Below are 17708 nucleotides of genomic sequence, written 5' to 3' on the forward strand. Positions count from 1 at the left end.
ATTTTTAGCCAGGTTGAAGCAGTAGGCTCTTGGATGGGCATGTTAGAAGCTGACTGAGAATGCTTTAAGAGAAATGAATACCTGGGGCATGACTCCCACAGCATGAAAACATAGATGGAAACAGTCATCTGTAGGGCAAAGGTAGTGTTCTCCTGCAGTCTTAAACGGTGTTCCATACAGTACGTTTAAGCAGCAGAAATCGAAGTCTCTCTAACAGCAGGCAACAACAAAAACATGTAGGAGGGTGCTCCTCTTTGGTCCAGTCTGTGGAGGGGAAGGGCCCGTACCAGAACTTGTTCTTTCCAATTTAACAAGTTGTCATCTTCTCACTATATTAGAATAATGTGGCAATTCTATGGGCAAACAATTGTAAGAGGTGGGAGAGACCCTTTACTCTAGGAAAAAGGAGCACTTTTTAATTTTGTAAGTTCAAAGGGAGTTCTCTACCCGTGTAGGTGTCATGCTTATATGTACTGCTGAGTCTGGTACTGTCATCTGATATGCAGAGCATTCCTACTGAGATTAGATGCTGCAATACTGCATCCTTAAAGAAAACAGCATATTAATACTTTGTAACAGTGGGCAAAGAGGAAACAACTATACATGTATATCTCTGAGACTGTTACCAGGCTGTTTTCCAGTTTTGTATTTTTCCAGCCCATGGAATATTTAGAAATGCTTCTTTTGATATAGTCTTTCTGGGAATTGCAATTAACTCTTCAGGAAGAAGTCCTCAATAATTAATAATAATATTTGCAGATGGAGCTATTGTGGGTTTTTGGTTCTGTTTTGTTCCTTACCACAGCAAGACTAATGGGAGCATGTGTGCTGTAAGATACTCTTGTAATCCATTGAGCATCAATCCTTCCAACAACAGCCTTTCATAGTACTTAAGAAAAGTGAAGTGGGATGTGGGTCCATTGACTGTGATAATCCTAACATAAGACAGACTGTTGCTGGATGTTGAAAACCTGTCTGTACAGCAATCCATTTCTTTACTGGTCCTCCCAGACCTGCTCTCACAGAAGCTTATACCAGATCCCTTATCTGTGCAGCTGATCCTATCCAGCAAGATTCCCAGGTTATTCTGCAAAGCCACTTCCCAGCTGGTCAGCCTCCAGCCTGTACAGTTGCACAGGCTATTCTTGTCTGGGGCTTAGATTTCCCTTTGACCTTCCTATTAGGTCACTTTTCTAGCCTTTTGAGGTCTCTGTGAATGGCAGCACAACTACTTGGTGTATCAACTGTTTCTCCCATCTACAAAGTTACAGCCTGTTCTATCATCCAGGTCATTAATGAAGTTATATTGCACCCAGTATTGACCTTTGGGATACACCACCACTATTGACTGCCTCCAGTTGGACTTCATACTGCTGATCCCAGCCCTCTGAAACCAACAGTTAAAGCAGTTTTCTGTCTACCTCACCACGTATTTACCTAGTCTGTACGTCATCGTTCTGTCACTGAACATGTCTTGGGGCAGTGCTGAAAGCCTTGCTATAATAGTTAAGGTAAACAACATCCACTTTTCTTCCCTCATCCACCAAGCCAGTCATCTTACCGTAGAAGGCTATGGAGTTCAAGAGGTGTGACTTCCCTTTCATAAATTCATATTGACTAGTCCCAGTCACCCTCCTGTCCTTAATGTGTTTTGAAATGGTTTTCAGGATTCTGACTTCTCTGCTGCCTTCTTGGGAATTGAGATGAAGCTGTTCCTTTTCTCCTTCTTGAAGATAGGAATGACACTTGTTTCCTTCCAGGAACTTCTCTTGATCACCATTCACTAGTAACATTTCAAAGATAATTTAGAATAGCCTTCCTGTGGCATTAGACATCTCTCTCAACCCTCATATGCATCCCATCAGAATTCCGTGGACTTGGGCATGTCTAATCTGTTTAAAATTTTCCTAAGTTAAAGCTCCTCTGCTGAGGGGAAGGTCTTCTTGCTCCAAGCTTTCACATGGTCTCAGGGACTGAGGACTTCTGAAGACAAGTCTTACCAGTGAAGACTGAGGCAAAGAAGGCAAAGAATACCTCTGCCTTCTGCATGTCCTTTATCACTTGATCTCGTGCTTAAGAACAGCAAGTCCAAGTTTTTCCTAGTTTTCCTTTTGCTGCTGATACACATGTAGAAGTGTTTCATGTTGCCCCTCACCTGTCTTACCAGATGTCATGTCAGCTTGTGAGTCCAGCTTCGGCATACCTAGCCCCATCTTCTGTATTCTTTCTGGGTCACCTGCTGCTGCTTCCACAGCTTGTTCCTTTCCTTTTTCTATTTGAAATTAATCAGGAACTCCTTGTTCATCCACAGAGGCCTCCCGTCACTTCTGCTTGATTTCCTGCTTTTCAATGTGGATCTTTCTTGAGCTTGGAATTAGTTCTTGAAAATCAACCAGCTCTCCTGAACCCCTCCTCTATCCAGGGTTATATACCATGAAATTCTTTCAAGTACACCAGTCTGTTCTCCTGAATTACTGGGTTGTCATTCTGCTTTTTGCCTTGTTGCTTTACCTCAGGATTCTGAACTCCACCATCTCACAGTAACTGGAGCCAAGGCTGCCCCTGACCTTCACATCCCTGGCCAGTTCTTCCTTTTTGGTAAGAATCAGGTCCGGCAGAGCATGTGGATGTGATACTTCTTCCAGTTGTCTGAAGAGCGCCTCACCGTCTTCGTGACGAGATGACCTGATCTGTAAGCTCTCGGCTGGCTGATCATGCATCGCAAGGCACCGCTCTCACAGTAAGGGACGCTCCCGCTCCTTGCCTTCCCAAAGAGCCTGTATCCATCCTTAGTGGCGTTTCAGTTGTGTGTGTCTCTGTGATCCCAATAAGATCATAGCCCTGCAACTGCATGCAGATCTCTAATTACTCCTGCTTCCACATGTTCCTCATACTGCATGCATTAGTATAAAGGTACTTCAAAGTGGCACCCACCCATACTGACTTCCCAAGAAGAGTATGAAACCTTTCCCTATAATGCTGCTAGTTTATATGCATATGCCTGGGGTGACCCCACTTTATCCCTGTTTTGGAAAAACCCATCCTCATGGACTTGAGTTTAACCTACCTCTACCCTCTTGCACTCTTTCTGTTTTCTTCCCTTTTCCCTTCTCTTCTTTCTCAGCTAGAAAGATGCAAATAACCAGTTATGAGGCAGGAGGATGGGGAAAAATGTCATATCCTGCAGTACCTTTCTCCCTTACTGTGTCTTCCATGCTGACATTGTTGCATTTAAACTTGAAATCAGAATTTTTTCTGAAGACATTTTCCTATTTTGATGCCAACCATATTTACTCATCTCCACTGTTAGTTTCCAAATCTTCATTAAGTCCCAAATGAAGTAAGTTTTCACATACTGATACTTAAAGAGCAATGTACCACCTGGTAAAAGTTAATTGTATTGCATACTTACTATTGAAAAGGTTAGTAGACTTTACAGAGTCTCTTAGAAGAGATCCCAATTTCTTTTGGAGGTTTAAATGCTTTACAAACAGAAACTTTCTATAAATAAAAGAATTTCCACTGGCATTGATTTTTAAGGCTGTGTGCTAGAATAGTGATTGCTTTCTTCTTGGTTGTGCAGCATGATGGTGCTAAAGAACCAAGACAAAAAGAGTCATTTCTGAAAAGAGACCAGGAACAACTTAGGACGCAGTCTGCTGGGAAAGATAAGATTAGAGTGAGCATGGGAAAATTCTTACTTTTTTTTTTTCAGTGAAACATAATATGTATGCAAACACACACACACATATGCATATATATACGCATGTGTACATATATGTCTATACATATATATTTGACATCTTCTAGCATATGAAATTAGTGTCATCAAATTTCTCTAAACTGGAAATACCCAGTGATGTTTTGAGCATTAACTAATGGTGTTAAAAGGCAGGTAACAATATTATATTTTATGAGTGAATTTATGAAGCAGTGCAACTTGTTTTTATGCAATATGTAACTTTTGTTGTAACATCCATTCTAAGTCTTGTTCTGTAATTGCAGCATGCAACGGAATGATTTTTTGAAGAAAACGTAGTGTACTAGTGAAAATTTGTTATCCAGTTAGAAGCAAACTTTTGAATAAAATGAGTTAATATTGTTCCCCATTACTGACACTTGCAGGAGATAGCTGCAATCACTGGATGCATTATAGTGATGCCACTAAAGCCAGAAGTGGATGGGCCACAGAATTATTAAATGAATTCAAAAGCAATGTTGAATTGCTTAAGCAGGCTGTGAAGGATCAGGTTATAGGTTCTCCTGCCACATCACCATCTGCTGTATCTCCTCAAAAGCTACAGACAGGTACTTTGCTTACATCGCTAATGCTCTAATTCCATTCAATATTAAAACTATTGTAAAGACAACTGTTTTCAATGATTCCATCATTGTTCTTTCCTACAGGCAAGGAACAGATACCGAAGGGAACATCTAGGGCTTCCTCTGTACCTTCCCAACAACCAAAGGGCAAACTGATGTCTAGTCCTATTGTGGTTAGACTTGCAGATTTCAATATATATCAGGTACATTTCTTTGAGTTAGTAAAAAGGGCTGCTTTGCCCTTGACTGTTATGTAACCACGTTTTTTAAGGGACAGTTCTAAAGTTGTTGAAATTTAACAGAAGTCTTTCCATTCATTGTTGTATTAGACCTTTATGGGCCTGCTTCTACTGTATTAAAATTGGTGAATATTTCCTTCCTGACTGCATGATACCCTACCACAATACCATGATTATGTTTTGGATCCAGGTTCTATCATCCCCCAAATCCTGACATTTAGGATTTCATCCTTCATTATACTTTGTTAGGTACCCACTATTTTAATGTAATTTTGTACTTCATGTTTCTCTTATTGATATCTTTGATATCTTTTTCAAAGTATGTAGTTTTTGTTGTCTTCTTTTGTTTGCTTTTAAGAAATGTTAAATGAAGGTTCTTCTCTGGCCTGTTCCCTGAGTGATATTTTGAGTAGAATTTAACCATTTTTTTGTTTGTTTCAGTTAGTTGTTCTAACTGCTGGCTGTGGTCCAGATTAACTCTGGTGTTGATAGAAGGCAACTGGATTAGAGGAGTATAATTCGAAGGCAGAATGGTAGTGATATTGGAGGACCAGCTCCAAATTTCAGGTCCAAACAAAAACGCCTTGTGTGTTCCCCTAGTCATTGTGAATTTTATTTGTTCTTGTTTGAATTTCCAGGGCTTTTGTGCCATATCGCTTCTGGTAGAGTGTGGGAGGTTGGAGCTTGCTTCCAGGAGCCTTCATCTGGGTTTCAAGTGTTTTTGTACTGTCAGTGTTTTCATTTGTCTTCTACTCTTCTGACGCTCGTCTCCCTTTCCTTCCTACACAACTACTTTTTCATTACAAAAAAAAAGATACAGAAATAATGACATTACAATATTTTTCTTCTAGATATATATGACTTCTTTAAGAGATGTTTGTAATCTGAAAACAGCTACATAGGTGAAGCAGGCTTATAAAGGTTATCTGTTCATCTTTTCCAGTGAAACTGTTACATATATCATATACTCAGTATTAAAAAGTTGGTGACTTCAAATTAGCAGTCAAACCTACAAAGTGTTGGATTAAAGAATTTTGTTTTGACAAGTTATGTTTTAAACCAATGTACATTCCATGAAATTTAGAATCAAATATAAATCAAAAGACAATCTCCTCCTTGGCTCACAATTTATATTGTAGAGAAACAGAAATAGTAGATTATTGTTCTGTGGTGTCTTTATTCTTCTATAAAGTAGACCTTTGGGCACAGCCAAATATACATTCCTTGTAGTTGCATGCTGAACACCTTGCCTAGCAGTATGCAAGTGAGAGTTGGCCCATGTACTAGAATCTGTCCTTTTGACAGTACAAGGACTTCATGACATTTGCATAATAAACTTATCTAGCTTATTGATCCCTTATCTTATAGATACGGGATCCTTTTTGGACAACTGGTATGCAAATATGCCATGGCCTAGCATAATTGCTTATATAGGAACTGTAGTGTTTGCAGTAAAGATAACAGACTACTCTAGGCTCCTACTGAATGCTTTTGAAAGTGACCTACTGCATCCTGCCTCATGAGTGAAGGGGATCTGGTACCATTCATACCATGCAGTTTTCTTGTGCAACTGTTCTGTGTAGTCTCCTACTAAAAGTTAACCAGGTGTTTTGTAAGGTTGCACTTTGTGTAGATGGGGATCTACATCTGAGAGTAGTGGAATGTTACCCTGCCAGGGACAGTCCTTTGCAATAGTAAATGCTTAATGATTGATGAAAATATAATGTATTAATGAAGTTAATCTTCTGTCTTTTACAGGTCTCAACAGCAGACCAGTGCCGTTCTTCCCCTAAAACATTGGTCTCCTGCAATAAAAAGTCACTTTATCTTCCACCAGAAATGCCAGCTATTCATTTTGAATTCACGGAATATTACTACCCAGATGGAAAGGACTTTCCTAGTAAGATGATTTTTTTTGGTACTGATACATAATTTTTTATGTAATTTTCCCCTTTATGAAGCTTAATATTGATTCCAGGTTGACAGTTCAAAATGGTCAGTGGCTTTCTGAATTTGAAAGTACATAATAGTGCTTCATTTCCTCAGTGCTTGCGCCTGGCAAATCCCTATAAATATTGACTTTTCTAAATACCGTTTTTTAAGTCTGAAAACATACACAGCATTTTTATTATTCTCCTATGAAGAAAGGCTGAGAGAGCTGGGCATGTTCAGCCTCTGAAGAAGAGGTTGGCTTTGAAGCTACCTCATTGAAGCTTTTCACTATGTAGAGGGGGCTTACAAAAAAAGATGGAGAGCAACTGTTTGCTCAGGCAGATAATGATAGGACAAGGGGGAATAGTTTTAAACTAAAAGAGGGGAGGTTTAGAATAGATGTTAAGAGGAAATCCTTCACTATGATGGTGGTGAGGCACTGGAAAAGGTTGCCCAGAAAGGTGGTGGATGCCCCATCCCTGGAGGTGTTCAAGGCCGGGTTGGGCAACCTGATCTAGTGGGTGGCATCACTGCCCAAGGCAGGGGGGGGGTTGGAACTAGATGGTCTTTGAGGTCCTTTCCAACCTGAGCCATTCCATGGTTCTGTGATTTTTACTGAGAAATTTCTCATTCTCCTATACATACTTTTTCTGTATTTACACTGCCTGGCTACATAAAAACTCAAGCTACTGCAGTAGTATCTAAGATGCTATGAAAGATCTGCTGGAGTTAATTTCATTAATGTGTTACAGGACTAGCCCTGTTTTATATTACAGAAATGTCAGTAGATTTCTTGGGTATAGGACATGAGGGCAGCAAATCTCCTTGGTTCTGTCCTTTCTCTGTAATGAGGACAGCCTCCTCCTTTTCTCTGACTCCATTCTATTTTAATATTTTACGTTAAAAAATTCAGTTAGTTGCTTTAAGAGAAAGGAGTATTGCTTTAGGCATCCCCTAACAACATATTTTTCCTTTGTAAAATACAGATAGAAATGGAAGTCTGCACTCACTTTAAATAAATAAATCTGATGATTTTATTTTGTCTTCTCTTTTAGTTCCATGTCCAAATTTGTATGGCCAGCTGAATGCTTTACAGTTCACCCTGGATGAGAGAAGTATTCTTTGGCTAAACCAGTTTGTGTTGGATTTAAAACAGAGTCTTATTCAGTTCATGGCCATGTACAAGTTAAATGACAATTCAAAATCAGATGAACATGTTGATGTCAGAGTTGATGGACTAATGTTAAAGGTATACTGTCATTGATTAGGGGTTTTGAACTTCTTTGGAAGAAAATGCTTATTTTCTGTTGTGGCTTAACCTGGCCAGCGGCTAAACACCATACAGCTGTTTGCTCACCCTTCCCCCTCCCTCTCTGGGATGGGGGAGAGAAACGGGAAAGTGAAGCCTGTGAGTTGAGATAAAGACAGTTTATTAAGACAGGAAAATAATAATAACAATAATAATGATGATAATAGTACTACTAATAGTAATGTGTACAAAAGTGATGCACAATGCAATTGCTCACTACCCTCTGACCGATGCCCAGCCTAACCCCGAGCAGTCATCCCCCATGCCCCAGCCAGCCAACCCTATATATTGTTTAGCATGACCCCATATGGTACGGAATACCCCTTGGGCCAGTTTGGGTCAGCTGTTCTGGGTCTATCCCCTCCCAGCTCTTGCTGCACCTCCCCCAGCCTGCCCACTGGCAGGACAGAGTGAGAAGCTGAAACGTCCTTGGCTTGGTGCTCTGCAACAATTAAAACATCAGCATGTTATCAGCACTCTTCTCATCCTAAGCCAAAACATAGCACCCTACCAGCTACTAGGAAGAAAATTAACTCTGTCCTAACTGAAATCAGGACATTCTCTTAATCTGAAAAGCCATTAGCCAAGCAGCTTAAGGAATAAGTGAACAAATAACCCATGCAGTAAGCAGCATTGCTCTAGAAAACTACGCAAATTATGATGGTTTGGACACAGACTTGTCTTAGATGCTAATTCGAGTTGCAGGGTTCTTTTGTGGTTTTGTGTTTTCAGCTGAAGATCTGAATTGGGAGTATTAACACACATTATTTCACTGTGTTCAATGAAGCTGACGTAGCAAAAAGAAAAACTTGAGAACTGAAAATAACTAGCAAAAATATGTGCGTTCTGTATATTAACACAAATGACTTTCCTTGTTCCTCTGATTGTAGTATATCAAAGCTCTTTGGTCTTCTTATGGAATGCCTGGTGTAAAGAAACTAGTCCCTCTAAAAGCCTTCTCTAAAACCAATTCTTAATGTTTCTTGTTTCATATTGGCCCTTTGCTGTAGTTCAGGTAGAGGACTTTGTTCTCTACATGTTTATTCTAGAGAAATAACATTAGTTAATGCAGCTGAACATCAGATTTTTGCCTTCCTTATTATCAGCTTTGGAGGAGAAGGTTTGTTGATTAGTTTTTTTTTTTAGGTGAACTAAGAAATAAGACACATCAGTCTAACATAGCTGTCTTAAATCCAAGTATTTCGGAGAAGAAAAACCCGAGTCCCTTACGTTTTTGTACAAACACTAATTTTTAGATGCCACAGTATCCCTCTTAAAAATTAGAAGAAATATAACTGTTAATCTGTGAGCCTGACTTACCCCTGTTCTGTATTAGTATATTTGAGTTATATATATATGTAATTAATAATATATAATTAATATATAATTATATTCCTGTATTCTAGCTCTTGTGGCTGCTATTTTTTTTAATTATACACTTTCTTAATCTATATCTTTATAACTAAATGAAATGCATTTCTCTTGCAGTTCATCATCCCATCTGAAAATAAACCTGAAATTCATAAAGATCAACCTCGTGCAATTTCCATTCAGAGTTCAGAGATGATTGCTACAAATACAAGATACTCACCAAACTGCAGACACTCTGATCTGGAAGCTTTGTTTCAGAACTTCAAAGACTGTGAATTTTTCAGTAGAACATTCACAACGTTTCCTAAGTCCCAGAAGAATTTTAATCTTTTGCATCCTATCTTTCAGAGACATGCTCATGAACAAGATACTAAAATGCATGATGTTTATAAAGGTTATATCATCCCCAAATTGAATAAGTATGCATTAAAAACATCTGCAGCTACTGATGTTTGGGCCTTGCATTTTTCCCAGTTTTGGATAGATTATGAAGGAACAAAAAGTGGGAAGGGCCGACCAATAAGTTTTGTGGACTCTTTCCCTCTTTCCCTTTGGATTTGCCAGCCATTAAGATTTGCAAAGTCACAAAAGGAGCTTTTATTGCATAATCAGACTTTTAACATTCCAAAAAGTGAATCTAGCGATCTTGCTAATAGATTGCAACGTAAAAAACTTTTAAAAGAATATTACAGCAGTGAGTCAGAGCCCTTGAGTAATGGCATTCAGGTGTCTCATTTCTCAGACACTTCAGGAATGCTTTCTGAAAGCTCTTCCTCTGATGCAGATGTACATGTTCTTGTCCATGTTCAAAAACATGTAAGCATGCAGATCAATCATTATCAGTATCTTTTTTTGCTGTTTCTCCATGAATCCCTTGTATTGCTCCTGGAAAACTTAAGGAATGATGTAGAAGCAGTGACAGGAAAACCTGCAAAGCAAACAGATATCTGCATTGGGATCCTGCTGAAAAGTGCAGAACTAGCCTTACTACTCCACCCAGTGACTCAGGGAAACCCTTGTAAGTCTCCAGTTGTGGAAAAAGAAAGCCCTGTGGCATCAGAGCTCTCTCATTCAGGAAATGGAGTAGCTCTTACTTCAGAGAATAAATTAGTCGGTAATAAGATAGTACTTGATTATGTATCTGACTGCAAGCCTATGAATGCTGAAGTTAACAAAGGCATTTTAACGGATCCTCTTTTGTTTAAATCAGAAAGTAATACGGATTTTCAGAAAGGAATGTCATTTTCAGATGATGCATCAGATAAAGGTTTGGGAGATACCAGTGAAGGAGGAAGCAGTGGACTTTTTAGTAGAAGTGATTCAGAGGAGGTCTGTGGACCTCTGAGTGACAAAAGTAGCTTGCATCATAGAGACTCAGTGTCCGTTTTAAATAAGAGAGAAGATTCTACTGAATTTTTCATTGATAAAGAGGATGACAAAAATATGTTCTCAAATAAGTTAAATGAACAGGAAGGTACAACTGAAGGCTGTCTTAACCAAGTCACTGACTTGGAAACAGAAACTGCCTTAGAAACTGAAGAGCTTGAAATCAACAAAGAGAAAGTGACCTCAGTTAGAATGTTTACATCCCAGCCTTCATCAAGGTATAGAAGATCTAATACTAAACCAGTTTTACTGCAATTTGAAAATATTTATCAATCTTGTTGGCCATGTACTTTTAGTAATGGTCAGTGAAAGTTAACATCTAGTAGATGAAAAGTTTAAAAGTATTTAAATTCTGAAGATATGTGATAACATTCAGTAAAAGCTAAAACAAACTGTTAGCTAATTGTGTTAAACAATTTACTTAACTTTCAGTTTAAACGTTACAGAATTGAGAAAATAATTGACACATATGTACAGGAATGCATGTTGTTTCTTTGCTTAACTCTTTCTTGACAAAGGATTATAGAATAATCAGATTTTTTTCTTTTATATCTTATCTGGTTTAGAGGATTTTTAAAAGTAACTTCTAGGAAATTCCCTTCATATAAAGCAGTAATTTCCTATGTTTTTATATTTCAAAGTGCAAAGCCTAAGGAACGCTGCCCATCCAGCCTTCCTGCCTTCTCTGTTTCTTACAAGAATATGAAAAGAAGTCCATCGCAAGTCTCTCTGGATACCATCTCTATTGATAGTATGATGCTAGAGGAGCATTTGGTGGAGAGTGATGGAAGTGATAGCCAAAGCTTTCTGGAGAAAGGTAAACAGATTTATCAAAATATTTTTAAGCAATACTTGAAAATGTTGTGTGTTACTAAAATAATACCCAAAAGGATTGTGGTGCAGCAAACCCTGGGTATCTTACAACACTATTGCTGTTAGCTTCACTAGTAAATAATACCAAGTATATTCACAGCACATCATTTCAAGGGAAAACAACTGGGTGTGCTACTAGTGCTACTTAATTAAGCACTAGTCAGTTTTCATCTCTTGAGGAGAGTAAAAGCATTGCAGTGCTGTGTGGGAACCCTGAGTTAAGCAGAGCTATTCTGTTTAATAGCAGAACTATTAAAAGCTTTGCTTTTAAGCACCCTTTTTTGGCTGTGAGTGCTTACAGGCTGGCACCCTGAATCAGTGTTACACTTGAAGTGGTAAAGAAGTTTAAGAGTAGATGGGGGGAAAAAAATAATTCACTAATGCTTGTCATGATAATCAGCAGATAGATAATTTGGTAGTCTCCTTGCAGCTTGTTCCTTACGAAGCAGTTCCTTCCTATGGACTGCGTAACAGCAAATACTTGTCCAGTTTTTGCTCTTCTGTGCATGAGCCTTTACTCCTGATCTGAGGTAGGAATTCAGCTGTATAGTAATTGTCTCTATATAATCTGTAGCATTGTGGACTTGTGCAAATATAACGATGTAACTCTCTGGTAGAACTGATTAAATAATTTCCTAATGTCAAGATGTACAATAATAAGATTTTATTGGTACCTCTTTTCTGATAAATTCTATTTTTGAATGAAGAATAACAATATTCTTTTTCTGTAGATTTTCTTTTTGGCCTAGAGCAATAATGTGAAGAATGTTTCACTTGCAGACCTGTTATAAATTTGGATTGTAAGAGCATTTCTGCATATGCATATGTAGGAGTATGCCATAAAATATTTTTTCCATTTTTAATAATCTTTGTGTTTTTTTTTTTTTAACTTAAACAATGTTTAACTGCAAGTTAAGTCTGCATGCTTCCCAGTTGTCAAGGAGACACTAACTATCATGATGACTCTAATGAAAAAAATACATAGTTCTTTCTCTAAACATAAAACTGCAAGCATTTGCTTTAAAGGTGCTGTGTAGTATTTTAGATACACACCTTGGAATCGTTACCCTTTTTTTCTGTTGAATCAGTTTTAGATTTGATTTGGAAGACTAAGGCCCTTCGCAGTTCTTCATGCAATGCATGCAGAGTGTCGTTTCATTTTTGTCAGTATATCCTGCCTTACTTGCATAGCATCTAAAACTTCAAACTCCATATGAGGAATGGATTTGGCAGTTCAGTCATAAATATTTGTTTAATAAGCTGTTCAACTCATTTTTAAAAATGAGTTAACGTATTCATACAGTATCAGACACTTGAGTTTATTCTTAATGCAGGACTGATTCAGGTTATGCTCTGCTAACTTTGCGTTTTTTCTGATGCATGTATGGAAGGTATTACAGCCACAAACTATCAAAGCCCATCAGAAAATGCCCATGAAGGAGGCACAGTGATTGAACATTGTGATGGGTCATCTCCAGATGCCATGAGTGCTGCTTCAGAGAATGCCCATGAGACTAGTGAAGAAATGGTAATACTGTTGAATTCCATTAGAATATATGGTTCAGTAAATTGAACATGAAAATAAAGATCAAATGAATGCTTTTTGAGGGGATTTTCTAGTATATTTGGGAATTTTTGTTAGTGTGCTACGTAGGCCTATGGATCTAGTGCCATTGTAATAAATAAAAATGAAGATTGTAATTCAAGTTATGCTGAGCATTCTCTGTTCTTATCTCCTTTGTATAGCCACTATTTTATAGCCACTATTAATAAATGACAGTAGCCACTTTAAAGTGTCAGGAAATATTTCCACTTTAATACATATTGATATTTTGTAATAGCATGTTCTTTTATGCTTCTACATATTGAATATGATATTTAAAAATAGCTTTTTCATATCAAGTGTATATTAAGCATAACTCTGTTAAGCATAACTCTGACATCTATTACATGGAGATATTTCATCAGCACTGGTAGCATTCTGTAGTATTTGCAAATAGGACCTGAGCAGTTGTCAAGCCAGGTCAGGTGAGAAATACTTCTTGTCCAGGATGATGTCAGGACAAGGGCCAGTATTTAGAGAAGACTATAAAGATAGGAGTTGTGGAGAAAGATTCTCTTCCTGAGACACCATGAGGGCACCAACTTTCTTTATCTGCCTATCTACTTCTTGCTGTTCTTTGCACTGATCAACACTTCTTAAATTATATTCTTGTATCAGTTAAGGTTGAGAACTGGAAACCTAAGAGTATGGGTCAAACAAAATACAATGAATTTCACTTAAAGCTCACCTAAATGATTGGTTCCTTCCAAATAAACTTTGTTACTTGCACTTATAGATAATATGAAGAAAATAAAATTGATGCAGCTTGTTACACAAATATATGCTGGCATTTGTTTCTATTTGCAGAATATAAAACAAACAAACAAAAAATAGAAAAAAGCCCAAAGTAGTATTAATGATGATGGATGCACAAAACATTCCAATAACAAAGCTGACGTTTGAAACTGGCTGCTATGTTTTCAAAAGACACCGTGATCCAGTAAATGGAGAAAAAGGGCTGACTGCTGTGCAAATTGCTAAAGTTTAGTATTCTGTCCTGGTTCTTCACCGTGTTCTGATTCAGTACTGGAAATGCCTGGTTGTGTTTACGATATACATGAAGCTGGGTGCAGCCTCAAAAAATGTCACATGCTTCTTTAACAAGAGTGGGGAAGGGCTGTCTCACTTTCATGACTTTTCTGGCCAGTTCTGAATTGTTACGGGTAGGTTATGAACACAAGAGTCTGTCTGGGCAGACAGTCGACCCTACCCATTGTCAAGCCGATGGGTACAAAAAGAAAAGAAGAAATAAGAAAACTTTCTGTGAGCTAGGGTTATGGGTGCAAAGATTCTTTTTGTTTTGAGGGAAGAAAGGTTTAGGTAACTTAATAAACAATAACCGATATAAATTCAATTTTAAATCTCATTTTTTAATCTTAATATTGTTGACAGATGTCTGTTGTGGTTTTCCAAATATTTGGTGTTAATGGTGAAATTGACATCAGAGGTGAAGACACAGAAATATGCCTTCAGGTCAACCAAGTGATACCAAATCAACTGGGAAATATCAGTGTTCGACACTATCTTTGCAACAGAACTGTGGGTAAGAACTAATAATGAGATCTCTATTGTGAAATTGGAGTTGGAAACATTTATTGTAAATAAATAAAAACACTGTATTACCCTTAAAGCACAAGATCAGTTTTACGCTCCTGCTAGTATGGTAACATCCTTTTTATCCTGGTTTAGAATATCTACTCTGGTCTCTTTCCTAATTGACATACATTGAATAGGAGGCAAAAAAAAAAAAAAAAAAAAAAAAAAAAAGAAAAACAAAAATGGAAAAATTTCTGATGGGAGAGTAAAAAAAAATAAATGCGTTAATTGCATTGACTTCTGATAAATACAACTTACCTAATTTAAAAAAAAAATAAATAAAAAAATTACATTTTGTTATTGTTTTATCGGTAGGGAACTCTTACTGCTCTAATGATACTTTGTATCTTGGTTTGAAGGGCTGTTTCTGAAGGCAGCTTCTTCTTTTCTTAAATATACTTTTCTGTACAATAAATAAAACCCACAGTTTAAACTGATTTATAATCTGTGCTTTAAGAAAAGTTAAAACTGCCTTTTTTATCAGGAAAAACAAGCTGCCATGACAGCCTTTATTCTTGCATTTTTTTTTTTTAAATACACTTGAAAGCATACAGAGAGTAGTTTCATGCCAGATATTGGCACAACTAGATCAACCAGTATATTAAGTCTGAGCTGTTTTTGGGCATGGGTACATGTACATTATCTGCCAGGAAAACCTAGTTCACATACTGTGAGGTTTTCTTCTTGGCGTGCTGCATTGGCATGCCAGTCTGTCACAGTTTGTTTTGCTCCCCTTTGCCAGCCGTCCACACAGATTGCTAGATGCCAGTTCTGCTGCACTGCAGGGTTTGGGGGGTGCAGATCCCCGATGCACCTGCCTCCTGCTCCTGGTTCATCTCCTTTCCCAGGAAACAATTATAGCAGCAGTTGGCTGCCATTTATTTCCAGCCTTGCAGCAGTATGGATTTTCTTCAGGAGGTTCTGCTTGATGAAGCAGCCTCCGATGTACTAGCTAAAAAAAAAAAAAAAAAAAAAAAAAAAAAGATCACTTAATGGTGAAAAAAAAAAAAAAAAAAGATCACTTAATCAGCTGAGCTGTTGCCAGCAGCCACTGCTTGAGCAGCTGTTGCATGATGTTGCAGTTGTGTTCTTGCATCTGAAGGCATGAGGGAGGTCCAGCAGGGAAGTCTCATTGCTGACCTTCAGACAACAGGCGGCCAGTTCTGGTTATCTGTCATGTCCTCGTAAAAGCAAGAGGAAGTAAATAGTAAGAACATGGCACCTTCCTGCTCTCACTTGGATCTAAAACTAGAACATGCCTCCAGCTCAGCTGTGTATGAGAGGCTTGTGCACTGATTCCTATGTGGACAATAGGCTATGATGCGACTGGGGTCTACAAATACTGCTGCTGTGTATCTCTTCCTTACTGTTTCTGGTGGCTTTCTGGATAGGTGACATATCAACACTTCTTTCTACGTTGATGGTCACTTTCACTCCACAACGTACATCTTTTCTCTTTTCCACAGAGCTCTGCTTTCTGTACCAAGTCAGGAATCTTCTGCAGCCAGTGCTGCCCCGTATCTGCTACGTATATCCTAATGTAAGAACTAAGGAGGGAAACAATTTAAAAATAAAACAAATTCTAGAGGATCAATGTTAGGATTAAGCTTGAGAATTGTATTGAAAGAAACAATTTATATGAGTTAACAGTAATAAAAGGTAACTAAAAGAACCAGTGAGCAAAAACATAAGAAAAGTATCCAAAAAACCAGCAACTTCCCCCCTAAACCTTTAACAAAACGTACTCAAGTGTTGAATTAACAGTTGTAACCAGTTACAGCCTGCTATAATGTTAGCTTAGTAAATGTAGGAAGGGAAAGGTGTGCTACTGAAGGAGTACATTTGAGGGCAGTGTGGCAGCTGTTCATGTCCCAGCAGAGCTGGTTACAGGACAATGCCTTTCATCAGATCGTGTGTACATACTCTGCATAGGAGAAAATGCTTTTACTGAGACCTTGTCGTGCATGTGGAAGCTTGTAGAAACTTCTGAATTGCTTAACCCAATTTCTCTCCCATTCTCTCTCAACTACGTCAGTTTCAGGTAGCTACAAGATAACTGATGTTGGCTTCATGGCTGAGACTTAATGCATGGTCTCTTAGTTTTCTACACTTTGGAGTCTTTGAGCAATGTTGCAGGTGCTCTTTCCTGGTCCCACAATAACTAGGGCCTGTCTTTTTTTCCTACTTCTAAGCTTGTAAGCATTGGACTTTGCTGAGGTTAAACCAAGAAGCATCTGTATGATTTTTTTTGGTATTAATTCTGTCCTCAAATTCATTTAACAGGTAGATGCTCTACTAATATAAACTGACATAATTCAATTAGTTTTAATTGAGTTACTTTTTAAAATATCTTTCAGATTTCAATGTTTGTTTCTTAACACGGTTGTTGTGAACATTATATGCTTTTTGTTGTATAAATCACTTCTCTAAGTCAGCCATCATAGTGACAGATATGACGTTTAACAAATCTCTTGGGGGTAACTGTTTCTGGTGGTGAACCCTCTTTTCTGAACTACAAATGGATATTGGGCTTAGTTTTTCAATATCTTGTTACTGTACATTTTTTCATTTTGTTTTTAGAACTGTTCAGTTGAACGTTACAGTTGTCCTTACTGGTTAAAGATACTGAAACTAACAAGAAAATGCTAGTTCCCTATAAGGTTCAAATCTACTGCCACCCAAATAACAGAAGTAACACACGGTCATGTTCTCTATCTCCCTAAACTGCTGTTTACGTTCCAGTGTGTTAGCAAGTAAGTTCCTGAATCAGGAAACTATGCCTTTCCAAGAGAATACCTGCTCTCCTTAGTGTGAGCTGACTTAAATGTTTTTCTGAATTAAGAATGAAGGATTTAGTGGAAAAATATGCAAAATAATCGTTTTTCAGTTCTCAAGACACTGAGAAAACAATACTTTATGCACAACTATACTTCTGTATCGTCCTTTTCTGTTGTCACAGTGAAGTACAAGTACTTACTATATATGGATTATTTTTCTATAGAACTTTTAAGTGATATACTTACAAAATTAATCTGAATTTATTATATATATGCAGTGTTGTAGTTCCTGGAATATG

General features: G+C 37.8%; 1 protein-coding gene across 2 annotated transcripts in view; it reads left to right on the forward strand.

Annotated features, from left to right (window-relative positions):
* The window catches only part of UHRF1BP1L (UHRF1 binding protein 1 like), a 56957-nt gene that overhangs the window by 31412 nt on the left and 7837 nt on the right, over positions 1 to 17708 (forward strand). For both annotated transcript variants that reach the window (XM_032183238.1, XM_032183248.1), the window contains 8 exons: positions 4126 to 4308; positions 4408 to 4526; positions 6321 to 6462; positions 7550 to 7743; positions 9292 to 10778; positions 11202 to 11377; positions 12825 to 12961; positions 14429 to 14579. In XM_032183238.1, coding sequence (XP_032039129.1) covers positions 4126 to 4308; positions 4408 to 4526; positions 6321 to 6462; positions 7550 to 7743; positions 9292 to 10778; positions 11202 to 11377; positions 12825 to 12961; positions 14429 to 14579 — 2589 coding nt within the window. The remainder of the gene's footprint in view (positions 1 to 4125; positions 4309 to 4407; positions 4527 to 6320; positions 6463 to 7549; positions 7744 to 9291; positions 10779 to 11201; positions 11378 to 12824; positions 12962 to 14428; positions 14580 to 17708) is intronic.

The sequence above is a fragment of the Aythya fuligula genome, chromosome 1 (assembly GCF_009819795.1).
Source record: "Aythya fuligula isolate bAytFul2 chromosome 1, bAytFul2.pri, whole genome shotgun sequence".
Taxonomy (NCBI): domain Eukaryota; kingdom Metazoa; phylum Chordata; class Aves; order Anseriformes; family Anatidae; genus Aythya; species Aythya fuligula.